The following is a 27113-nucleotide window of genomic DNA, read 5'->3' as shown; positions in this document are numbered from 1 at the left end:
GGAGCTCTCCCCACATGCTTGGGTGCTAAATACAAGTGTGGACGATGGCTCTAAGTATCGGCTGCATATGGATTATGCTAAGTTGTGGGTAACACGAGTGTTCCCATACCCAAGTGCTTACCTAGCCTTAAACAGCTCACTGTTAGCATCCCCCGACCCCATAAGCTATACTTTCAATAAAACCATTTCTAAAACATATGTCCTAGCAGGGAATCAAACTAGTCTCTTAATTGATCAGCCTTGGGCGCAAGTAATTCCTCACAGGATATTCATGGTAATTGTGCCAATGAATTATTTCGCTGGCCTTCACCAAGGTAATGGATTATATTTTGAAAATGCAAAACTGAAAAATATCGCCATGTATTTGAACAATAATGCAATTTACCGAATTGGTGGTGATTTCGACAATCATTATGCCCGCCTTTATTACGAAACTTTGAAGACATTAGGCTTAGAGCGTGATTCACTTCTAGCCTATGACACTTTTAATAAGGGAAGATCGATATTCGCCTTTGACTTAACCACCATTCAAACAAAGGATTCCCTCCCTGTGGAGAAATCTGGCAACTTGCGTATGGAGCTTGAGTTTGGCGGTGGTGTTACATATAACAGGCTGGTTTTACTGTTTGGGGAAACGACCGGGGTACTATCCATCGACGGACAGAGAACTGTTCTGTGTGACGTGCGAGCTTAAAAACATAATGAATTGTAATGATATAAATATTAATTTAAAAAATAATCTAGGGGATCGAGCACTCTACCTAGGATGTTATAATGCTGATGAAATAGAACATTTAAATATCTCATCAAGAAAACCTATTGTTCTCATAACTAATATTTTACCATCACATAGCAGATTAACTATGGGACATTGGGTAGCTATTTATGTTGATAAAGTTAAACATCGAATGTTTTTTTTCGATAGTTATGCAATGTCGGCGGTTACTTATGGACATTATTTTCAAGGATTTATTAAAACTAACACAATAACAAAGGTGTTTGGAATGTGCTACAGACTCCAGAGTGATTTTACCCTTGCTTGTGGACTGTATTGCGTAATGTTCGTCCATAGGGTGAGTCACCTGGGGTTGCCTTCAACAGTACATTACTTACATAATGTATTTTCAAGCGTTAGTTTAAAATTAAATGATAAACGAGCCCTCGCTTATGCGAGACGATATTTTCCTATGAAACATCACTGTGTTAGGACATTTTGTAGAGGAGTAAGGGTTGGTTCTTATAGGTGGTGTAGAGAATATTTTTGTTAGCTAGGCAACCCACCTAACAGGGGGATTACCCCACATATAAAACACCTCTCACCCCACAACCTCCCTAGAAGACCCCCATCCCCCTTATCCTACAAGTGGAAGGCGTCTCCCCAGAAACACACGCAGGGAAGATTGAAGTCCTTGAAGGGCCTGGTTAGTATTACCCTCACTTTCTGGTAAAGATTTATTTTTTTTCCCACAATAGAAAGTTTGCTCAACCTCTATTTTACCTCTTCTTTTTTTCAGTGCAATTCTTAGGACCTGTCCACATTTGTAGAGTAGTAATTCTACGAGGAAGGTCTGCCCCAAACAAGATGCTGTTACGTACCCTAATTGATGATGCCTGCTGTAGAGGACACAAGGTCGCTCCTGCAGGGGGAGAGGTATGTACTAACTGTTCTTAGAGGAAATAGAATATTTTTCAAATAAAAGATATAGTCCTATAAATTATTTTCCCCATCTCTTTCCAGAACACTTCAGATGAGAGTCAGAAGGAAAGTCGTCCAAAAGGCAACCAGCCAACTCACCCCACCCCCCCAAGAGAGGGGGGAGGGGGTCAAGACCTCCCCCCACTCACCACGGATGGGGAGACGTCAGAATTCTACTCAGATGAGGAAGGGGAGGTGGAGGGGGGGGGATAGGGGTCATAATTAACTTCTTATACATCATTTGTGATTTTTACCTAATAAAACATTAATAAATTCTTTGATTTTTTTTAACCCCTGGAGGAGATTTATAATTTAATACCCCTATATAAGACCCACTCGACCTCCGCTGGGTGTGGAACTCTGTTACGGTAAAGTCAAGGCCATTAGGTGCGAGGAAGGGTACGGGCGACCACCCTCACCGGGAGGAACCTGTTTTACACCTGCCCCATAGAGGAATGTGGGGGTGTAACTGGCACTCACCCACGAGTGTTTATTATACAAATAAATTCATTTTTACTTAAATATATTGTCATACTTTACTGTATAAATGAACATGATCATAGTGGCACATAATAGATACCTATCTTCACTGTTTTTTCGACTGCTACCACTCACACCTTGGGTGACCTAATATGGAGTGGCACTATGTGGCTCCCCGCTTCTGATTTCTTATCTGATCTCCATACATAGGTGGCACACAGAGGCGCATTCTAATCTACTATCTACCCTTCTACCTCTATCTCTACCACTACCTCTCCTACTCATTCCCTCCTCACTCTCCTCTCCGTCCGCCTCTCCCCCCCACCCTGTCCCTTTCACCAGACGACCCTCCTCCCTCCTCCCTACCGCCCTCACCCCAAACCCTCACTAATTACTGCATTAGTCATCTCTTTCCTTTCGTTTCTCTGATTCGTTCGTGACAGTGAACTGTTCAAGAGTTCTCTAGAGTCGCGGGTCACTGATCAAGTTACAATGCCTTGTGGTAGTGAGACCCAGGTAATCAATACCTAGGTCACACGGTGGTGAACTAGAGAGGCTGCAGGAGGGACTCTGGCGGGAGCTCTAGAATAGCTAACTGGGGGGTTGGATAATGGACAAAAGAGAGCTATTTTCCCCCACCCCCTTGTTAGAATAGTTAACTAGGGGCGGGATAACGGACTAGAGAGAGCTATTCCCCTTCCCCCCCCCCCCCGTTACACTCAGATAACTATCACCTACACTAGAACAAGAAAATAATCATTTGAGTTAACTTTAAGGAGCACTACATGTTCCTTGAACAGATCACCACCAGCTACTGAGGTGGCGACTGCCTTGGCTACCTCAACCTGCCTCCTACTAGGGGTTGCTGAATAAATAATAATATTTTTAACTAGCATAATACCTGCGAAAGTAATCACTCTCAATTAGACACAATCACACTGATATAATGTTCCCACATTCTAATAATATAACGAAAACATAAGCATTCTTAAATAATAATAATAATAATATAATAATTTTTATTTAGGCAAAGGTACATACATAAAGAGATTTTACAAAGTTTGTTGGCTTTATAGATAGAGCTAGTACATACAATGCCTAAAGCCACTATTACGCAAAGCGTTTCGGGCAGGAAAATTATTGAATTTACAAATGATTCAAATGATTGAATTAACAGATTTACTTCTAAAAATCACTTAGTGATGACGGAGTGATTTTGGCAACATAACACCCGACCAATACTCCTCAGGCGCACACGTGTTTTACGTGAACCGAACCTGTCCACTTGAAGGCAAGCCATGACACCCTCATGAACTATACAGTATAATACTATACACAATACTATCATACATTCTAATACATCACTAAATACATCATTTATATCACCACCACCAATGTACATGCAATTCCCTCTCATACACATCCTATCATCTGAGATGGGTGTATAAGATATGTTCTCTTGGAGACCCAGGTAATCACAATTACCTGGGTCATAACACTGTGCAGTGTCACATACTGAGCATACTGTGTGCTGTGCAGTGTCACATACTGAGCATACTGTGTGCTGTGCAGTGTCACATACTGAGCATACTGTGTGCTGTGCAGTGTCACATACTGTGTGCTGTGCAGTGTCACATACTGAGCATACTGTGTGCTGTGCAGTGTCACATACTGAGCATACTGTGTGCTGTGCAGTGTCACATACTGAGCATACTGTGTGCTGTGCAGTGTCACATACTGAGCATACTGTGTGCTGTGCAGTGTCACATACTGAGCATACTGTGTGCTGTGCAGTGTCACATACTGAGCATACTGTGTGCTGTGCAGTGTCACATACTGAGCATACTGTGTGCTGTGCAGTGTCACATACTGAGCATACTGTGTGCTGTGCAGTGTCACATACTGAGCATACTGTGTGCTGTGCAGTGTCACATACTGAGCATACTGTGTGCTGTGCAGTGTCACATACTGAGCATACTGTGTGCTGTGCAGTGTCACATACTGTGTGCTGTGCAGTGTCACATACTGTGCATACTGTGTGCTGTGCAGTGTCACATACTGAGCATACTGTGTGCTGTGCAGTGTCACATACTGAGCATACTGTGTGCTGTGCAGTGTCACATACTGAGCATACTGTGTGCTGTGCAGTGTCACATACTGAGCATACTGTGTGCTGTGCAGTGTCACATACTGAGCATACTGTGTGCTGTGCAGTGTCACATACTGTGTGCTGTGCAGTGTCACATACTGAGCATACTGTGTGCTGTGCAGTGTCACATACTGAGCATACTGTGTGCTTTGCAGTGTCACATACTGAGCATACTGTGTGCTGTGCAGTGTCACATACTGAGCATACTGTGTGCTGTGCAGTGTCACATACTGAGCATACTGTGTGCTGTGCAGTGTCACATACTGAGCATACTGTGTGCTGTGCAGTGTCACATACTGAGCATACTGTGTGCTGTGCAGTGTCACATACTGAGCATACTGTGTGCTGTGCAGTGTCACATACTGAGCATACTGTGTGCTGTGCAGTGTCACATACTGAGCATACTGTGTGCTGTGCAGTGTCACATACTGAGCATACTGTGTGCTGTGCAGTGTCACATGACGCCGCCACATAATACACTTTTCCATCACAGAAACCTGCTGACTCAGAAGGTACAATGGTTTCCATTATTTATATGGAAAATAAATTCTTCCTGCCATTTAGTATCAAACAATGTTTATGTTAAGAAAGTTGACCTGATGCCTTTGCTTGTTCTTTACTTTTTGCCGTCCCCGTGGCACAGTGGTATAACACTTGGCCAGAGCTTCGCGAAAGCTTTGGCCTAGATTCGTATCCTGGCCTGGGAGGATTTAATGGGCACCAGTCCTTAACTGTAGCCTCTCAACACCCGGCAGTGAATGAGAGTACCTGGTTGTTAAAAAATTTGGCGGGTCATATTCTGGGGGAAAATTCGGCTTAAAGATGTGCCCCAAAACACTGTTTGCTTGTGGCTTTACAAGAATGTAAGAACTCTTGTGAATTTATAAAAACTGTGGCCTAGAAGCAGATTGACTCGTACCGCGACCTGTACAGGACACAGCCCTACCCAGTACTTGTATGGGACACATTCCAACTCAGTATTCGTGGGATGCGACGTGTACAAGGGTCATGGTAACAGTGAGCACTAACACAGGTCTCTCCCACAGGCCGGGGGTCGTGGCTGGCGGGTCCTGCCTTCATGGACGCCGCTGCCAACGTTACCATCGGCGAGGGCTCCCACGCCTTCCTCCCCTGCAGGGTTGCCAACCTCGGCGACAGATCCGTGAGTAGCACCTCTCAAACTCTCTTCATTTGTGCCATAATGTTTGCCATCTGGCGGGCGTTAGTGGCGACGGGTGGAGAGACTCCCAATGTCTGAAAACCATGATAATGTTAAGGAACTTTGAGACTCTCCGCCACCTGGTACGTATCGGCATAAAGATGGTTCTCCGTGCTCTGAGGAGGATAAAGAAGGCTCCTTTCTGGACAGCAGGCATCATAGTAAGGCGAAAAGACAATAGGGTTTGTTACGGCCCTCTCGGGACGCAACGGGGTCCTTACTCTGATGTTGTTAGAGGAAGATATATGTATCCGTTCCCAAGCCAGTATTGGCTATCAAGGGATGAGATCCGTGACGCAATTAACTTAAAGGGAGTAGGGAAAGAAAGCCAAGAACTTAATATTATAATTATTACCATCACCGATTAAATATATAAAAATCAAACGTGCACTGGGGGAGGGTATTAACACTATACAAGGGGATTAATCCATCATCGTGGTCTTCTGCTGAAGACGCTGGTGCCACACCACTTGGTGCTGAGTCCTTGGTGCTTTCTTCGTGGCCTCACGACGTGTCCTCTGAGAATGCCGAGCCTACCCGGGCCACAGGTCAGCCAAAACGCAGGTCCACTGGGGGCACCGTCGTGGAGGCCGTCAACCACACGTCCAGCTGATCTGCTGGCAGGTACTGAGCCACCAAGGCTGGTACGGCCACTCCACGAACGATATAAGGGGTACGCCCTAGACAGGAGTCTCGTGTGATATCACAAATCTCCCTCCTGTCCTCAATACCCCAGTGGATGATCGTCTCCAACAGTCGGTCCCGGGTAAATCCTTTCACTGCCACTCCACTGGCAGGCTAACACACCACAGTGTTCTTCCGGGGGGACGACATCACAACAGCTGCAGCAAACTTCACAGTATGGAGACTGGCTGCCTCGGGTAGACTGACTCAACCTTCAACACAGTGGTCCCAGGTCGACTCTGTAAACAGACACGTCATCAATAACCGGGACACTAATACATCTCACTTACGGGCTCGGGCACAAACACCTGACGTATCCAGTCCATAGATGGCGCTGTCGTCGGAGCACCACCTCACCAGAGGTCAGGAGCGGCGGTGTTGAGCGCGGAACCAGACTGGAAACTGGTCCTCGAGGCCAGTACACGCTGTCCTCACCAGGTGTCGTCGTCCACTTGGCGGGGGTTTCGGGAGCTGATCCACAGATGGCGGGGTTGTCACTGCTCCAGGCTCGGACGCTGGATCCGGGTTCGTAACACCTCCCCACCAAAAAGAATTTGGTTTGGGGTTCTATAAAAAGAAACACAAACCAAATTAGTACGACGACACAACTCCAAATGGACACACATGCTTTATAATCTGGGATGGCGAGGCTGTCTCGTCTACAGAACTGTACTGAGGAACCCTGGCACAAAGGGAACTTGTAGATCGAAGGCAATGATCTGCCTGATATAATCGTCCACATCTCCACTGCGATGTCAAGCAGGGGCATCATCTCACACCTCTCTAGTAAGGATCCGTGTAGACACGATCTGGGGTGACTCGACACTTCTCTGCGTCGTGGCACCGATGACGGCTGATCACAGACGGCATTTCTGGTACCGGTCCGATGGTCCTTCAGGGAGACAGGAACCTGGAATACAGGAGTCTGATAATTCAGAGTGATTGCGACAGTGGGCAAGTCAGTACTTACTGCATACTCTTCTACTAGGCTTAAACCTAGTTTCCACAGGGCTGCTCGTACGTCGCAGATGGCATTCGCTCTGCCACCGTCAGGTCGACCAACGTTCCGTATAACGCTGTTTTGAGGCTCAGCTATCACGCGGGGGGTGTCAACCTGCCGGAAACAGTCACTCATATTATCATATGTCGTACCTCCTGTATCAACCATCACCTTCCAGGTCCCTTCTTCAACTGCAACACTTGCAGTACAAGTCTCCGATCCCTGGGACCTCTTCACGATGTTCATGGGAGCCATCATTCTTCGGGTCGTCCACTGATCCTTACTGAGAACACAGAGAACACATACGAGAATCAAACAAAATACCGATAGGAAACATTTGGTAAACCAAGGGATAAGTTTCCTGAGCCTGTCATGTCCATAGCCGGCAACTTCCACTAGCCTGGCTTGGACCGAAGAGGGCACTAGACCTTTTGAACACACCTCACATACCTCTGATGTCTGGGGAATCTCTGGCTGGTTCAATACACGCTGTACCTTGCCATACCGCAAGTACCCATCCGCCTTCACTCCAGACTCGTTGGTATCCGTGGGTGCCTGCACACAAGGCCTCTCTTCTTGCTCAGGTACCTCTGCCTTCTTAACCTCATGTTCCTCGTCGAGAGAAGAATTAGAAGTCTCTGCTAGAATATCGTCGATCTGCGGGTGAGAGGAAGGATTAAACACACTCCAATCCGGGTCTGTCTTTACCTGGACATTACCATTGCCTGTTGTCACCTCCGACCTTGCTGTTCTGGTAGACTCGTCCACAACCTTGGGAAGATTGATGCTCCAATCTGTCACCAAGTCGTTGGCTAGTACCACGTCAATCCCAGCCACAGGGAGGGTATCGACTACTGCCAACGCACATGTGCCGCTGAAATAAGGCGAGTCGAGATGTACTGACACTAAGGGGGCGATATACTGCGTCCTAGGAAACCCAACCAGGACAACCTCTGGTCTCCCGTCCACACTTACTCCCTCGGGTACCGAGCTCTTCATGATCAGGGACTGGGCTGCTCCACTATCTCTGAGCACTACTACAGATCTACCAGTATGATCACTCGATACATACCCGCCTGAAGTGTGAGGGGAAAACAATCTGGGTTCTTCCTGCGTCGTCGTCGACTCGCTTCCTGCTGGTGATGTTCCACAGCTCATCAACATCACCTCCCTTCGTGCACTGCCACCTCTTCTGCCTCGGCACCTAGCAGCTATGTGCCCTTTCTGCCCACAAGTCCAGCACACCATATTCCTCCTTGGACTACGGTGTTTCGGACTACTAGGACTTGTTCTTCGGGGGCTACTTGGGGGCGTCTTCTTAGCGCTTCGTGGGACGGGAGTCTCTTCATCGTCCTGAGGTCTGTCAAACCGGCGCTGGTAATTCCTCGGGACGTACTTAGCAGACGGCCTATGAGTCAGGATATACTCTTCAGCCATGGTGGCTGCCGCACTCAAGGTCTCTACCTGCTGTTCCTCTAGGTACGTCTTCAGATCTCCAGACAAACAATCCTTGAAGTCTTCGAGCAGAATCAGCTGCTCGAGGTCTTCCTTAGTCTCCACCTTCCGAGAGGCACACCATTCTTGGAAAAGTCGCTCCTTGATCGTGGCGAGCTCTGTGAAAGTGTGCTCTGAGGTCTTCTTCAGGTTTCTGAACTTTTGCCTATATGCCTCAGGTACCAATTGGTACGCCATGAGCACCACTTTCTTCACCTTGTCGTAATCGCTGGAGTCGTCAAGGGATAACGTAGAGTAGGCGATTTGGGCCTTCCCAGTCAAGACTGACTGTATCATGATGGCCCAATTCTCCCTTGGCCACTCCAAAGAGGCAGCGACTTTCTCGAAGGCTGCAAAGAACTTCGAGACTTCCCTCTCATTGAATTTGGGGACCATTTTGATATTCCTTACCGGATCGAAACCGCTGGTGTCCGTTGTTAGCCTCCGACCACCGCCTAACCGTAATACTTCTAGTTCATGTTGTCTCTGTCTTTCTTTTTCTTCTCTCTCTCGCTGTTTCTCTTCTCTTTCTCGTTCTTCTCTTTCTCGTTTCTCTTCTTTTTCTCGTTCTTCTCTTTCTCGTTTCTCTTCTCTTTCTCGTTCTTCTCCTTCTCGTTTCTCTTCTCTTTCTCGTTTCTCTTCTCTTTCTCGTTTCTCTTCTCTTTCTCGTTTCTCTTCTCTTTCTCGTTCTTCTCTTCTTTCTTCTCTTTCTCTCTCTTCTCTCTCTCGTTTCTCTTCTCTTTCTAATTCTAAACGCCTCATCGCCAATTCCTTTTCTTTTAAGTCTCGTTCCATCTCTAATTTCTTCCATTCTATTTCACGATTTATTTCTAAGGCACGCATCTTGACAGTTAGGAAGCTGATATTAAGCTCACCTGCATCACTGTCAACATCGCTGCCCTTATCTTCCTTTTCCGTGGAAGCTATCTCCTCACCTTCCCTTGTACTAGGAGTCTCGCCTTCCTGTTTCTCTTCTGCCTTCAGGTGCCGGTGAACCTTGGACAAGATCTCCACACGGGAATCACTGGCACGGATCTTTATCTCCAGGTAGGCGCTCACTAGTACAAGCTCTGGTTTGCTCAGATATTTTAATCTGGCAAGGCAGTCTACTCTGTTCAGAAAAGCCTGAACATCGTCCAGATCATCGATGGTAGCTTTTTCTGCCATTGTCACCGATGGAACACTTAACTAGCACTTGACACACCGCTTACACTTTAGCACTTAACGCACCGAGCACTTTTCTACGTCAATATTGCACTTTATCGCACCAAACACTGCACTTGCCAATATTGCACGTAATCACTTCGGGCACCGCACTACCCAATATTACACTGAGTCCAAGCGAACACTTCGCTCTACAATATTGCACTGAATCACTGAGCACCGCACTAGTCAATATTGCACTTAACCGCTTAATCACAGTGAGCACCGCACTGCACAATATCGCACTTAGTCACTCTTGAGCACCGCACAGGACGTATAACGTCACAATCGTCACACAGGGGGAATTATATACAGGGATTACGCCACTTCACCACCCCTGTCAAACATACTTAACAAGGGGACGGATCCCGCTGGGGATGCCAATTATGTTACGGCCCTCTCGGGACGCAACGGGGTCCTTACTCTGATGTTGTTAGAGGAAGATATATGTATCCATTCCCAAGCCAGTATTGGCTATCAAGGGATGAGATCCATGACGCAATTAACTTAAAGGGAGTAGGGAAAGAAAGCCAAGAACTTAATATTATAATTATTACCATCACCGATTAAATATATAAAAATCAAATGTGCACTGGGGGAGGGTATTAACACTATACAAGGGGATTAATCCATCATCGTGGTCTTCTGCTGAAGACGCTGGTGCCACACCACTTGGTGCTGAGTCCTTGGTGCTTTCTTCGTGGCCTCACGACGTGTCCTCTGAGAATGCCGAGCCAACCCGGGCCACAGGTCAGCCAAAACGCAGGTCCACTGGGGGCACCGTCGTGGAGGCCGTCAACCACACGTCCAGCTGATCTGCTGGCAGGTACTGAGCCACCAAGGCTGGTACGGCCACTCCACGAACGATATAAGGGGTACGCCCTAGACAGGAGTCTCGTGTGATATCACAAATCACCCTCCTGTCCTCAATACCCCAGTGGATGATCGTCTCCAACAGTCGGTCCCGGGTAAATCCTTTCACTGCCACTCCACTGGCAGGCTAACACACCACAGTGTTCTTCCGGGGGGACGACGTCACAACAGCTGCAGCAAACTTCACAGTATGGAGACTGGCTGCCTCGGGTAGACTGACTCAACCTTCAACACAGTGGTCCCAGGTCGACTCTGTAAACAGACACGTCATCAATAACCGGGACACTAATACATCTCACTTACGGGCTCGGGCACAAACACCTGACGTATCCAGTCCATAGATGGCGCTGTCGTCGGAGCACCACCTCACCAGAGGTCAGGAGCGGCGGTGTTGAGCGCGGAACCAGACTGGAAACTGGTCCTCGAGGCCAGTACACGCTGTCCTCACCAGGTGTCGTCGTCCACTTGGCGGGGGTTTCGGGAGCTGATCCACAGATGGCGGGGTTGTCACTGCTCCAGGCTCGGACGCTGGATCCGGGTTCGTAACAGGGTTCCCCTTTAACACATATGAGAACATGAATTCCTTGGTATGCACTATGTATGGGGAAAATCTCCTAGCAGGAATTTATTTATTTATTAGCTGTACCCGGCCACAGCAACCTTTCTCTGTCTCCCAGTCCTCCCCACCATTCCCCTCTTCCCCGTCCCCTCGTCCTCCCAACCATTCCCCACTCCCTAGTTTCATGCATTCCCAAATGATCTGATGTTCCCATCAGAAAATTAAGAAAATCAAATGATCTGATGCTCCCGTCTCTGAAATATAAGAACAACAGTTAAAATTGAAATTAAAAAATGAAAAAATAAAAAATAAACTATACTCATGAAATGAACACTATGGTCAACAACACAGCTTAATTCCAGTGCAGTTCACACAAAATAATACAATCAAAATTAAAATAAATTGAAATCTAAGAAAATTCTATTTGTCAGTGCAATCAGAAACATTGATATTGAATCGTAACATATTTAGTATAGCGTGTGTTGCTCTTACATGCAACAGATGGTGCTGTTTCTTAAAAAAAATGTTTTTACCTTTTTTACCTGTCACAGGTGTAGCATCTATACTTATACTTACGAAATGAATAGTATGGTAAACAGCAGAGCTCAGTTCCAATGCAATGTCACACAAAATAATTAAATCAGAATGAAAATCAATCAAAATCTATGAAAATTCAATTTATCAATGAAATTTGAAACATTGAAATGGAATTGTAACATATTTATTATAGTGTGTGTTGGTATTACGCGTAACAGATGGCGTTCTTTTTTTAAAGCATGTTTTTTCCTGTCACAGGTGTGGCATCTATATAGTAGGTATATAAAAACTTGCGCGTATTTTAATGGAACATTGTGTCAAAATTTAAAAGCAATCGGTAAAGAACTTTCGGAGATTACAGTATGTGTTGCTCTAACATCCAACAAATGGTGCTGTTTTTCAAAAATAGCATATTTTTCCTGTCACTGGTGAAGTATGTATATAGTAGGTATATAAAAACACGCTCCTATTCGAATGCATCGTTGTGTAAAAATTTCAAAGCAATCGGTAAAGAGGTTTTAAATATTTCCCTCACATGAAAAACACAGTTTTTCAAAAAAGCATGTTTATTCCTGTCACAGAAGTGACATCTATATAATATGTATATAAAAACACGCTCGAATGCGAATGGAACGTTGTGTGAAAATTTCAAAGCAATCGGTGAAGAACTTTCGGAGATTAGCGATTTTGAACAAACGAACATTTACATTTATATTTATATAAATTTAATATTTTATCAATTACTAGCTGTACCCAGCAACACGTTGCTGTGGCTCAGCAACCTTCCCTTGTCTCCCTGTCCTTCCCACCATTCATCCTTCTCCTGTCCCCTCGTCCTCCCAACTATTCCCTCACTCCCCCCGTCCTCTTGACCTCCCAACCATTCACCACTCGACCGTCTCCTCGTCCTCCCCAACATCTCCCACTCCCTCATCCCCTCGTCCTCCTTACCATTCTGCCCTCCCCCGTTCCCTCGTCCTCCCCTCCATCCCGCACTCCCCTGTCTCCTTGTCCTCCCCACCATTCTCCATTCACCTGTCCACTCGTCCCCACCATCCCCAACTTCTCCGTCCCTTTGTCCTTCGCATGATTACCCCCTCCCCTGTCCCCTCGTCCTCCCCAGCATCTTCCACTCCCTCGTCCGATGCATTCCCAAAAGATCTGAAGTTCCCATCAGAAAATTAGGAACATCAAATGACCTGATGATCCCATCACTGAAATATAAGAAAAACAGAAAATAAAATGAAAAACAATGAAAAAATAAAAAAATAAACTATACTCACAAAATGAATGGTAAGGTAAACAACACAGCTCAATTCCAACGCAATATCACACAAAATAATTAAATCAAAATGAAAATAAATCGAAATATATGAAAATTCAGTTTATCAATGAAGTTGGAAACATTGAAATGGAATTGTAGCACATTTAGTATAGCGTGTGTTGCTCTTACGTTCAACAGATTGCGCTGTTTTAAAAAGAATATATATTTACTTGTCACAGGTGTGGCATCTATACTTATACTCACGAAATAAATGGTATGGTAAACAACACAGCTCAATTCCAATGCAATGTCACACAAAATAATTAAATCAAAATGAAAATATATCGAAATCTATTACAATTCAATTGGTCAGTGCAACTGGAAACCTTAAAATCGAATCGTAACATATTTAGTATAGCATGTGTTGCTCTTACGTGCAACAGATGGCGCTTTTTTTTTTTTTTTAAAACGCATGCTTTTACCTATCACAGGTGTGGCATCTATACAGTAGGCATATAAAAAATGAGCACATTCGAACGGAACGTTGTGTCAAAATTTCAAAGCAATGAATGAAGAACTTTCAGAGATTACAGTGAGTGTTGCCCTTACGTCCAACAGATGGTGCTGTTTTTCAAAAAAGCATGTTTTTTTCCTGTCACAGGTGAGGCATGTACATAGTAGGTATATAAAAACATGCGCCTATTCGAATGCAACGTTGTGTCAAACTTTCAAATCAATTGGTAGTGAGGTTTTGAAGATTTCCCTCACATGAAGAACACATGAAAAAAACTGTTTTTTAAACCATGTTTATTCCCGTCACAGACGTGACATCTATATATTTTGTATATAAAAACCAGCTCGGATGCGAATGGAATGTTGAGTGAAAATTTCAAAGCAATCGAGGAAGAACTTTTGGAGATTAGTGATTTTGAACAAACGAACATTTACATTTTTATTTATTGGTATATATTGGCAGCAAGTTTTCATTTATACATGTTTCATTGAATATGACTGCATATTCTGTATTGATTATTTTCTTGTGTAGGCCTTCTATCCCTCTGACTAGTGTTCTATCATCTTGGTTTAATTGGAAGAGGAGTTCTCCAACGGTCATCTCCCTTCGAGGTGAAGAAAAAGAAATAAATAACTGTACAATGTATTACACTGATTAAAAAATTTACGCAATGTTTTGAACCTAAATGGTTCATTCTGTAAGGGGTCAGGTGAAGACAAAAACTTATATATAAATGTGACAAGAATAAGGGAAAAGGTAAGACATGAAAGAAAAAGGCGAAAATAGGGGATGAAGCACATACAAAGATTAATCAGGTGTAGTAGGCCGAGTATGTTGGGCAGTATCTTCTATGTTGGCATCTACATGTTCCGGTCTTATTCTCATGGTGGGTAAGGTGAATAGTTCCATAATTTGGGTATTTATGGCAGGTTGTTCTATTTTTATGTGGATTGGTTCGAGAATTTGTAATCCTCTTACATCCTGGGTTTTGTCTATTATTCAAATGTTTTTAATCCACCTTCCTCTTGTTAGGGCTTGTCTCATGTGATTCCTAGGGGCACCGGATTGAAGATGACAAGTCAAACGCCTCGTCAGCTTGGTCAACGTCATACCTATGTACTTACATTGAAGGTTACATCCTTCGTGGGGGCAAGTGTACATGTATACAACGCTTGACTGCTGTAGAGGGTTCTCCGTCGGCTTCGGCCTGTTTTTGATAAGGGGTTCGGAAGTCTTCTTGGTTTTATAGAATATGATCAGGTCTATGTTTTGGTTATGAGTTATGCATTTTACTCTTTTATGGATTATTTCTTTCATTATTCGTTCTTCTTTTTTATGTTCACTGTGCATGGTGGATTTATAATATAATTTTATTGGAGGTGTTGTGGTTTCTGTTCTTGGTTCAGGATTGTGCCATCGATCCAGGTGTCATCTTATTGTAGCGTTTATTTCCGTATTGCTATGTCCATTGTTCACCAATACCTGAGTTATTCTTTCAAACTCTCTACTCACGTTGCTCCATTCGGAGCAGTGTATAAACGCTCGATGAATATAAGCATTGAGAACACTGGCTTTGTATCTTTGGGGGCACTCACTTCTACCGTTCAGGCATAATCCTATGTTGGTGGGCTTGGTGTATACGCTGGTGCTTAAAGAGGTTCCTGTTTTTGTTATTAGTACATCCAAGAATGGCAGACTGTTATTTTCATTATTTTCATGTGTAAATCGGAGTACTGACTCTCTCTCTAGATGGCTTTTTAGATCAATTAGTTCATCTGAGTCTTTTACTATGACGAATATGTCATCTACATAACGGCAGTATACAGTTGGTTTTTGTCTGCTACTGAAGACTTTATCTTCGATGGTTCCCAGGAAAATATTAGAGAATAACTAAAAATAAAGAGTATTTTTATTTATATAGATTTATTTATTTAATAATTTATTAGTTATGTATTTATTTAATAATTTGTTAATAATTTATTGATTTAATAATTTGTTAATTATTAATTTATTTAATAATTATTTATTTATTTATTTATTTATTTATTTATTTATTTATTATTTATTTATGTAATAATTTATTTATTATTTATTTATTTAATAATTTTAATTATTAATTTAGTTAATCATTAATTATATATTTATATATTTTATAATTGATTAATTTTGATTATTTAATAATTTATTAATTGTTTATATAATTAAATTGTTTCTAGTTTATTTATTAATAATTTTTTTCTAATTAAAGCGAACTGCATGATACATTAGGTGACTGTATGATTCTATAGTGATCCTGCTAGGAACCTAATTTCGATTATATTAATCAAAATTAAACGATTGGTTCAAATTCATTACTAATGGTTAGTCTACAATAGTTAGTGTTAAATAATTGTGAAGGAGCTTAGCTGTAGTGTAGACGGTGGTCTGGTTATAGAACAATAGAGACGTCCACGTCACGTAAGCTTAATCTGCAGTAGAGGAGTCTGTAATGGCATCACACAGCGCCTCGTGAAGCCTGGTCATGTGTTGATATTGTAACAGGCCGTCACACATTACCTGCTGGGCCAATACACAGTAAAAAAATGGAAAAACATCCTTATAACATATATGACATGACACTGATTATGGTTAAATTATTATTTGTCCCTCGTCCATTTGTTGAGTGTTATCCTGCTTCATAACTGGGTTGAAATTAACTAACAGGACTAACAGGTCTGGTAATAGAGAGAATTAGTTAAAACTGGAAATAAGTTACTCCCCGTAACTGATGAGGTCGCTGTGGGCAGATTGACTCTAAGATAGCAGGTGAAGTTTGAGTATTGGCAGCACTGCGTATCACAGTCCTCACGGGAAGTCTCCTTACTCTTCAGTGACGTCTCTCACCTCACGCAGTCTAAACCGTTTGGTTTTATTTCGGGAAGAGTTACATTATTTAATATTGGTTGTAAATTATTTTATTTAATACAAAAAAAGTATTTGTTATCAAATACAGTTATCACACTGCAGGATTTAATACTATTTGATCTATGTTGTGTTGATTTAGGTGTGTAACGTACGGTTATGTTAAGTTGTTGGGTACATTAGATACACAGTGTTTAGTGAGTTTCATATTTATTTAGTAGTCCTGGATACAGCAGTGTCGTAGACGTTGAGACGAAGCCTGGAGCAGAGCAGAGAGCTGAGTGAGGCCGGAGTCGCGGAGCTCTATGTGGGAGAGCGTTGTAGCTGGATGAGGTCGTAGTCTGCTGCCTGCTCTGTGTCGAAGCTGTAGCGTCTTGGAGACGATTAGAACTGCCTACACCGAGTGCTACATTCTTGACTGGAAAATGTACTGTCCGCTATTCCGATTGATTGATTGATGAAGATCAAGCCTCCCAAAAGGTGGCACGAGCATGTGGCCCGTAAGTGGTGGCTCTTTTGAGCCATCACCAGTATCAAGAGCTGATACTGGAGATCTGTGGAGAGGCGATTGCACCCTGCGTGACGGGAGATGTCTCCAGTGTCCGCTATTCCTCATATCGCTTGCTTATATGATGACTACACTTGAGCTCCCTCCAACAATATGAGAAGAGTATTACCTGTAATTGGGGAAAGGATTGTAGCTTCTGTAATTAGTACTAGTTAGTTATGCTATTAAGATAATGAGATAATGGAGCGAGTATAAGATTAACTCGCTCCAGGTGCGACGACGATCGTGGGACTATTTGGTCCATATTATTAGTAGCGAGACGTAAACACGCCCAAATCTATTCGCGTTTTCTAAAGAATGATGCTTTATACTATCTTTTAATAGGTAACTAAGGTAATTTAATGTTACTTTGTGTTAATACAAAATCAGCAGCAATATTTTCTGTTTATTATATTGGAAGTTAGTAAATGGTGTCGGTATTTCCGACACTCCGACTCACCCTTACTTACCTGGAAAGCACACATTGAACATCTTAAACAGACGACACAACCACGACAGGCCAGTCTTAATGCTCTCACTAGCACCACCCGGACAGTACACCATAAAATTTTGTTTAGCTTCTATACAACCTTTATTCCCACTCAACCAGACTATTGCTGCCAGGCCTATGAGTCAGCAGCGCTCATAGGCCTGAGGTCATACAACACAATGCCATGCGACTTATATGTGGCGCAATGCGTTTATCTCCTATCCTCGGCCTTCACGGGAAAACGGGCCTCACAAGCTTAGCTACCAGACGAGACATGATGTGTGCCAACTATCGGTCACTCAGTACACCAGACACACCCATACAGATCAACATTAACCCAACAGTTAGCCCACGTAATCCCCGCTTCCTCACCAATCACTCACAACTCACACGGGCTACAAATAACCTCAATATAGACCTCACTTTACCCTAATCTGTGAAACCGAACTTACTGTTCCCCCCCTACTCCACCTTGGCTTTATACAACTCCTAATACATCAATACAACTGGAAGACACCATTCCAGCGTCTGCACCAAACTCACCCACAGCCTCAGTCTTTGCTTCTACGATGGAAAATTGCTGCCCAAATTCCCCAGCGATTTATACAGAAAGATCTCGCATCCTCATGATCAACGCTCCCGCAGTCACTAGTGCTGTATGGAGCCCATAGTACCACCTCAAGCAGGGAAGGCGGCTACCAAACGAATTACATATTTTCACATCTGAATTATACGCCTTATACCAAGCTCACCCAATAATCCCAGCATTACCAGCTGGGATATATATGATCTGTAGTGACTCCAAGAGTGCGATTCAATTACGTATTCCTCCACATCGTGCAAAGAATTTGTCTACCCATGCTATCGACTTCTCCATGAACATAAATTTAAAGATTATTGCATCTCAAGCCAATGGGCCCCAGTGCATGGTGTAATACTCCATAACGAACTTGTAGACCGGCTGGCCAAAGCAATGCACGATACCCCTTTACATTATCCGTCATCCAATTCCTCATGATGCATTTTAAAGGAGCCTTTAAAGTTACCATCATTATGTTACCATTTTGTAACTATATGGCAAACATGCTCGGCTCTATACTATGGAACCATAACAAAAATGGGAAATCGACTTGATATTGGTCCAGGACGGACCGAAACGTCGTCGTCTGGTCATCTTCTGGTGTGTGGTCTGGTCATCGAAATGGGACACTTGGAAACATGTCAAGTATGAAATCAGAGAAATTGATATAACGATGACTAGATAATGGCTGGGACACACCAAACTGGCAGCACACAAGGTAGGTAACAGTTGAATGCATTATGCAATGATGTGGTGGAGGCTGACTCCATACACAGTTTCAAATATAGATATGATAGAACCCAAGTGAGTCAGGAATCTGTACACCAGTTGATTGACAGTTGAGAGGCGGGACCAAAGAGCCTGAGCTCAACCCCCGCAAGCACAACTGGGTGAGTAAAACTAGGTGAGTACACAGCTCTAAATTTGGAACAGACATCAACGAACTTTGCATCCACTTTCATGCGCCAGAAACAATCGAACACTCTTCGATTGAACGCCACCCTCACTGTTAACGAGATCACAGTACCAGAGTGAACTTCAAACAAGTTAAGGGCGATAACCCCCTTAAAATACCTTTTAACATCGAGCATATTTTAGTCGGAGGCGACCTATCGTTACTTCAAATTTCAAATATGGAAAGCAGTGGGTAAATATGTGTAGTCGACCAAGACACTGGGCCACATGTGACCTGCGCCATGTATCGCCCCACCAGCCTCCACACAGAGACTGCCTCGCCCCAGCACCAAGGATCAGCAGACGCCATCAACACAACATCTCGCCCTACAGTGCGGCAAGTCTCCCTCTAACACACACCTATTGTTACGGCCCTCTCGGGTCGCAACCGGGTTCTTTCTCAGATGTTAGTAGAGGAAGGGTATCCGGCCCCAAACCAGTAGTGGCTTTCAAGGGATGAGATCCGTAACGCAAGTAAATTAAAGGGGAAGGGAAATAAAGTAAAAAACTTAATAATATAATTACCGCCACCAATAAATAATATATAAAAGGTTACACAGGATGGGGGGGGGGGGCTAAACACTATTATGTACAGCGTAGTCTTCTTCTGAAGACGCGAAGTATTCCACGGTGCTCGACGATGCTAAGGTCTTAGTCCTCTGGTGGCCTCACAACGAATCCTTCGATTCTCTGAGTCTACCCTGGCCACAGGCCAGCCAAATCACAATTCCACTGGGGGCACCGTCGTGGAGGCCATCAACCACAAGTCCAGCCGGTAGCTGGCAGGTTCCAATCAGCGGCGCTGGTTAGGCCACTCCACGATCGATACTAAGGTCGCGAACCCTAGTCAGGAGCCTTGTGTGATCCCACAGATAACTCTCCTCGCCACTACACCCCAGTGGTTAAGCGTCTTCACCAGTCGGTCCCGGGTATGACAATCCCTCAACTGCCACTTCACAGGCAGGGTAACACTACAGTGTTCATCCGGGGGGGCGACTCACAGCTACTGCAGCAAACACTTGGAGACAAGTCGGCTGCCTTGGGTAGACTGACTCAACGTTCATTACAGCAGTCCCAGGTCGACTCTGTAATCAGACACGTCATCAATAATAGAGACACACTAGGAAACGTCACTTACCGGCTCAGCCCAAACGCCCACCTATCCACTCCATAGATGGCATTGCTGTCTGAGCGCCACCTCACCAGAGGTCAGCAGCGGCTGTGTTATGAGCTGATCAGGACGGGAAACTAGCCCTTGTGGCTGGTATTTCCTGTCCTCACTTGATGGCGCCGTCCATTTAGAGGGGGTTTCGGGAGCTGACCCACAGTTGGTGCGGTCGTCACTGCTCCGTGCTCGGACATTAGGCTCGGGTCCGTAACACCTCCCCACCAAAAAGAATTTGGTTTGGGTCTCTATAAAAGAAAAGACAAACCAAATTAGTACGTGGATACAACTCCACACAGATTCACGTACACTATTAACTGGAATGGCGAGGATGTCTTGTCCACAGAACTGTCCGAACGGGAAACTCTGGCACAGATGAAACTTGAAGATGGTAGGCAATGACCTGCCTGTTGCAACGTCCCACACCTTCACCGAGATGTCAATCCGGAGTATAATCTCACATCTCTCGAGTAAGGATCGGTGTAGACGCGATCTGGGGCGACTCGACACCTCCCTGTGTCGTGGCACCGTTGATGGCTGGTTACAGACGGCATTTCTAGTACCGGTCCGATAGTCCTTCAGGGAGACGGGAACCTGGAATACAGGGGTCGGATTATTTAGAGTGACAGCGACAGTTAAATCAGTACTCACAGCATACTCCTCTACTAGGCCCACACCTAGTCCCAACAGGGCTGCTCGTACATCGAGGATGGCATTCGCTCTGCCACCGTCAGGTCGACCAACGTTCCGTATAACACTGCATTTAGGCTCAGCAATCACGCGGGGGTATCAACCTGTCGGAAACAGTCACTCATAATATCACATCTCGTACCTCCTGTATCTACCATCACCTCCCAGGTCCCTTCTTCGACTGCAACACTCGCAGTGCAAATTTCCAATCCCTGGGATCTCTTCATGGTGTTCATGGGAGCCATCATCTGTCGGGTCGTCCACTGGTCCTTACTGAGAACACACATAAGAATAAAACAACATACCGCTAAGAGACATGGGGCCAACTGAGGGATAAGCTTCTTGAGCCTGTAATGTCCATAACCGGCTATATCCATTAGCCTGGTTTGGACCAAAGAGGGCACTAAAACCTTCGCACATACCTCACATACCTCCGACGTCTGGGGAATCTCTGGCCGGTTCAATGAATGCTGTACCTTGCCCTACCGCAAGTACTCAGGTGCCTTCACACCAGACTCTTCGATATCCGATATCCGTGGGTGCTTGTACACGAGGCCTCTCTTCATGCTAAGTTGCCTCCGCCATCGGAACCTCATGTTCCTTATTGGGAGAAGAATCAGGAGAGACTGCTAGAAAACTGTAGACTCTGTCGTCAATCTGCAGGCGAGAGGAAGGATTAAACATACTTAATTCCGGGTCTGACTGTACCTGGATATTACCACTGCCTGCTGTTACCTCAGACCTTGCTGTTCCGGCCGACTCGTCCGCAACCTTGGGATGATTGTTGCTCCAGTCTGTCACCAAGTCGTTGGCTAGTATCACGTCAATCCCAGCTATAGGTAGGGTATCGACTACTGCCAACGCACATGTGCCACTGAATTAAGGCGAGTCGAGACGTACCGGCACTAAGGGGGCGATATACTGCGTCCTAGGAAACCCAACCAGGACAACCTTTTGTCTCCCATCTACACTTACTCCCTCGGGTAACGAGTTTTTCACGATCAGGGACTGGGCTGCTCCACTATCTCTGAGCACTACAACTGACCTACCAGTATGATCACTCGATACATACCCGCCTGAAGTGTGAGGGGCGAACAAACTTGGTTCTTCCTGCGTAGTCGTAGACTGGCTTCCTGCTGGTGGTGTTACACAGCTCATCAACATCACCTCCCTACGTGGGCCGCTACCTCTTCTGCCTCGGCACATAGCAGCTACATGCCCTTTCTGCCCACAAGTCCAACACACCATATTCCTCCTCGGACTCCGGTGTTTCGGACTGTTAGGACTAGTCCTTCAAGGGCTACTTGGGGGCGTCTTCTCAGCGCTTCGTGGGACGGGTCTCTCCTCTTCCTGATGAGGTTTGTCAAATCGGCGTGGGTAATTCCTCGGGACGTACTTAGCAGAAGGCCTATGCGTCAGGATGTATTCCTCAGCCATGGTGGCTGCCGCACTCAAGGTCTCCACCTGCTGCTCCTCTAAGTACGTCTTTAGATCTCCAGACAGACAGTCTTTGAAGTCCTCTAACAGTATGAGCTGCTCGAGGTCTTCTTTGGTCTCCACCTTCCGAGAGGCACACGATTCCTAGAAAAGTCGCTCCTTGATAGTGGCGAATTCGGTGAAAGTGTGCTCTGAGGTCTTTTTCAGGTTCCTGAACTTCTGCCTGTAAGCCTCAGGTACCAATTGGTACGCCATGAGCACGACCTTCTTCACCTTGTCATAGTCGCCGGAGTCATCAAGGGACAACATGGAGTAGGCGATTTGGGCCTTCCCAGTCAAGACGGACTGTATCATGATGGCCCAATTCTCCCTTGGCCACTCCAAAGAGGCTGCGACTTTCTCGAAGGCCGCGAAGAACTTCGAAACTTCCTTTTCGTTGAACTTCGGGACCATTTTGATATTCCTTACCGGATCGAAACTACTGGTTTCCGTTGTTGGCCTCCGACCACCTAACCGCAATACTTCTAGTTCATGTTGTCTCTGTCTTTCTTTTTCTTCTCTCTCTCGCTGTTTCTCTTCCCTTTCTCGCTCTTCTCTCTCTCGTTTCTCTTCTCTTTCTCGCTCTTCTCTTTCTCTTTCTCGCTCTTCTCTCTCTCGTTTCTCTTCTCTTTCTCGCTCTTCTCTTTCTCGCTCTTCTCTCTCTCGTTTCTCTTCTCTTTCTCGTTCTTCTCTTTCTTTTTCTCGTTCTTCTCTTTCTCGTTTCTCTTCTCTTTCTCTTTCTGCTTTCCTTTCTTCTAATTCTAAACGCCGCATCTCTAATTCTTTATCTTGTCTCTCTCTTTCCATTTCTAATTTCTTCCATTCTATCTCACGATTTATTTCTAAGGCACGCATTTTGACTGTAAGTAAACTGATATTCAGCTCACCTGCATCGCTGTCAATGTCACTGCCTTTATCTTCCTTTTCAGTGGAAGCTATTTCTTCACTTTCTTTTGCACCTTGTGCCTCACCTTCCTGTTTTTCCTCGGCCTTCAAATGCCGGTGAACCTTGGACAAGATCTCCACACGGGAATCACTAGCATGGACCTTGATCTCCAGGTAGGCACTCACCAGTACGACTTCCTGTTTGCCCAGATATTTTAATTTGGCAAGACAGTCCTCCCTGTTCAGAAAAGCCTGAACATCGTCCAGATTGTCGATGGTCGATTTTTCTGCCATTATCACAGATGGAGCACTAGCACTTAACACACCGCTTTCACTTTAGCACTTAACGCACCGAGCACTGTTCTACGTCAATATTGCACTTTATCACGCCAAACACTGCACTTGCCAATATTGCACGTAATTACTCCGGGCGCCGCACTACACAATATTGCACTTAATCACAGCGAGCACTTCGCTCTACAATATTGCACTGAATCACTCTGAGCACCGCACTACACAATATTGCACTTAATCACAGCGAGCACCGCACTGCACAATATTGCACTTAGTCACTCCGAGCACCGCACAGGACGTATAATGTCCTAATAGTCACACACAGGGGGAATTATTTACAGGGATCACGCCACTTCACCACCCCTGTCAAACATACTTGACAAGGGGTCGGATCCTGCTGGGGATGCCAATTATGTTACGACCCTCTCGGGTCGCAACCGGGTTCTTTCTCAGATGTTAGTAGAGGAAGGGTATCCAGCCCCAAGCCAGTAGTGGCTTTCAAGGGATGAGATCCGTAACGCAAGTAAATTAAAGGGGAAGGGAAATAAAGTCAAAAACTTAATAATATAATTACCGCCACCAATAAATAATATATAAAAGGTTACACAGGGGGGGGGCTAAACACTATTATGTACAGTGTAGTCTTCTTCTGAAGACGCGAAGTAATTCCACGGTGCTCGACGATGCTAAGGTCTTAGTCCTCTGGTGGCCTCACGACGAATCCTTCGATTTTCTGAGTCTACCCTGGCCACAGGCCAGCCATATCACAATTCCACTGGGGGCACCATCGTGGAGGCCATCAACCACAAGTCCAGCCGGTAGCTGGCAGGTTCCAATCAGCGGCGCTGGTTAGGCCACTCCACGATCGATACTAAGGTCGCGAACCCTAGTCAGGAGCCTCGTGTGATCCCACAGATCACTCTCCTCGCCACTACACCTCAGTGGTTAAGTGTCTCCACCAGTCGGTCCCGGGTATGACAATGCCTCAACTGCCACTTCACAGGCAGGGTAACACTACAGTGTTCATCCGGGGGGCGACTCACAGCTGCTGCAGCAAACACTTGGAGACAAGTCGGCTGCCTTGGGTAGACTGACTCAACGTTCATTAGAGCAGTCCCAGGTCGACTCTGTAATCAGACACGTCATCAATAATAGAGACACACTAGGGCACGTCACTTACCGGCTCAGACCCAAACGCCCACCTATCCACTCCATAGATGGCGTTGCTGTCTGAGCGCCACCTCACCAGAGGTCAGCAGCGGCTGTGTTATGAGCTGATCCGGACGGGAAACTAGCCCTTGTGGCTGGTATTTCCTGTCCTCACTTAATGGCGCCGTCCATTTGGAGGGGGTTTCGGGAGCTGACCCATAGATGGCGCGGTCGTCACTGCTCCGTGCTCGGACATTAGGCTCGGGTCCGTAACACCTATGTTTAGTCGACGCTCCTCTAGCTGCAGCCAACGACAACAAACAAGACGCTCCTCTAGCTGCAGCCAACGACAACAAACAAGACGCTCCTCAAGCTGCAGCCAACAACAACAAACAAGACGCTCCTCAAGCTGCAGCCATCGACAACAAACAAGACGCTCCTCTAGCTGCAGCCAACGACAACAAACAAGACGCTCCTCTACCTGCAGCCAACGACAACAAACAAGACTCTTCAAATCTTATCATTGTCAACAGTGACATTGTCCAGCGTGACGCACCATCAGTACTCGTGCAGTCATCGGGGTGATGAACCCTTCACAAACTGTACCTAAAAGCAATAAGGTGGGAATTAAACAGATGAAGGTTTCTTGTGGTGTTTAATTAGGATAACTCTTGAATACTCTTAAAGTCTTCAGACATGGTGGGAGCCCTCACTCCCCGCCGCAGATTTCCAGTCTAGGCCAGGGAGGATTGACTGGGCACCAGTGCTTAACTCATCGCCCCTGTTCATCCAGCAATATTTCGAGGCAACATTATAAGCCGATTAGCAGGTTGTGTTCCAGGGACGATTATTGTGCTAAGACTCTAGAGAGGAAATACTCTAGGCCTGCATACATGAGTCAGAAGTCGTCTGCGTCTGGAGCCAGACTTTAACCTAAACGCCATAAAAGCAAACCTTCAGGAGCTTAGCAATAACTAAGCATTAATCTGCTATACAGTCTAATGGCTTGGTGCTTTCCTTTCCTTCCTCCCTCCGGTCAATAAAATTAATTAACAAATGGGGAAATACCCAGACGAGTCTAATATTTTGATTTCTTAAACATGAACCACAAAGGGGCTGAATAACAACCCGCCTTACTGTACCACACTTGGTCAATAACTGCATTGTTCCAAGCAAAGATTTTACACAATATATAATTTGTCGGACCTGTAAATCACCACAGTTAGTTGCGTCTGTAAATCTCTGCATCTTGTGGCTTGTAAATCTCTGTACCTTATGACACCTATAAATCACTGCACTCTCTATTTTCTGTAAAATATTGCCCAAAGTGTCGCCTGCAAGGTACATGTTGGTTATGTCTGGGTTGCTGTTGGCTATGTCTGGGTTACTGTTGCCTATGTCTGGGTTACTGTTGGCTATGTCTGGGTTACTGTTGGCTATGTCTGGGTTACTGTTGACTATGTCTGGGTTACTGTTGGCTATGTCTGGGTTACTGTTGGCTATGTCTGGGTTACTGTTGGCTATGTCTGGGTTACTGTTGGCTATGTCTGGGTTACTGTTGGCTATGTCTGGGTTACTGTTGACTATGTCTGGGTTACTGTTGGCTATGTCTGGGTTACGGTTGGCTATGTCTGGGTTACTGTTGGCTATGTCTGGGTTACTGTTGGCAATGTCTGGGTTACTGTTGGCTATGTCTGGGTTACTGTTGCCTATGTCTGGGTTACTGTTGGCTATGTCTGGGTTACTGTTGGTTATGTCTGGGTTACTGTTGGCTATGTCTGGGTTACTGTTGGCTATGTCTGGGTTACTGTTGGTTATGTCTGGGTTACTGTTGGTTATGTCTGGGTTACTGTTTGCTATGTCTGGGTTACTGTTGGCTATGTCTGGGTTACTGTTTGCTATGTCTGGGTTACTGTTGGTTATGTCTGGGTTACTGTTGGTTATGTCTGGGTTACTGTTGGTTATGTCTGGGTTACTGTTTGCTATGTCTGGGTTACTGTTGGCTATGTCTGGGTTACTGTTGGCTATGTCTGGGTTACTGTTGGCTATGTCAGGGTTACTGTTGGCTATGTCTGGGTTACTGTTGGCTATGTCAGGGTTACTGTTGGTTATGTCTGGGTTACTGTTGGTTATGTCTGGGTTACTGTTGGTTATGTCTGGGTTACTGTTGGCTATGTCTGGGTTATTGTTGGTTATGTCTGGATTACTGTTGGCTATGTCTGGGTTACTGTTGACTATGTCTGGGTTACTGTTGGCTATGTCTGGGTTACTGTTGGCTATGTCTGGGTTACTGTTGGTTATGTCTGGGTT

At 45.1% G+C, this 27113-nt stretch overlaps 1 protein-coding gene and 1 long non-coding RNA gene across 2 annotated transcripts in view; both read left to right on the top strand.

Annotated features, from left to right (window-relative positions):
- The window catches only part of LOC123762189 (uncharacterized), a 560601-nt gene that overhangs the window by 335239 nt on the left and 198249 nt on the right, over positions 1–27113 (top strand). Inside the window, exon 3 of the mRNA XM_045748567.2 lies at positions 5372–5487. Within this exon, the coding sequence (XP_045604523.2) occupies positions 5372–5487 (116 nt within the window). The remainder of the gene's footprint in view (positions 1–5371; positions 5488–27113) is intronic.
- On the top strand, positions 1346–1885 carry LOC138370941 (uncharacterized). Its single transcript, XR_011230268.1, has 3 exons — positions 1346–1421; positions 1515–1651; positions 1739–1885. It is a non-coding gene; the product is annotated as an uncharacterized lncRNA (long non-coding RNA).

This window comes from Procambarus clarkii, chromosome 34 (assembly GCF_040958095.1).
Source record: "Procambarus clarkii isolate CNS0578487 chromosome 34, FALCON_Pclarkii_2.0, whole genome shotgun sequence".
NCBI classification, from domain to species: Eukaryota; Metazoa; Arthropoda; class Malacostraca; order Decapoda; family Cambaridae; genus Procambarus; species Procambarus clarkii.
The sequence above is the reverse complement of the archived record's forward strand: the minus strand, read 5'-3'. Positions and strand labels throughout refer to the sequence as shown.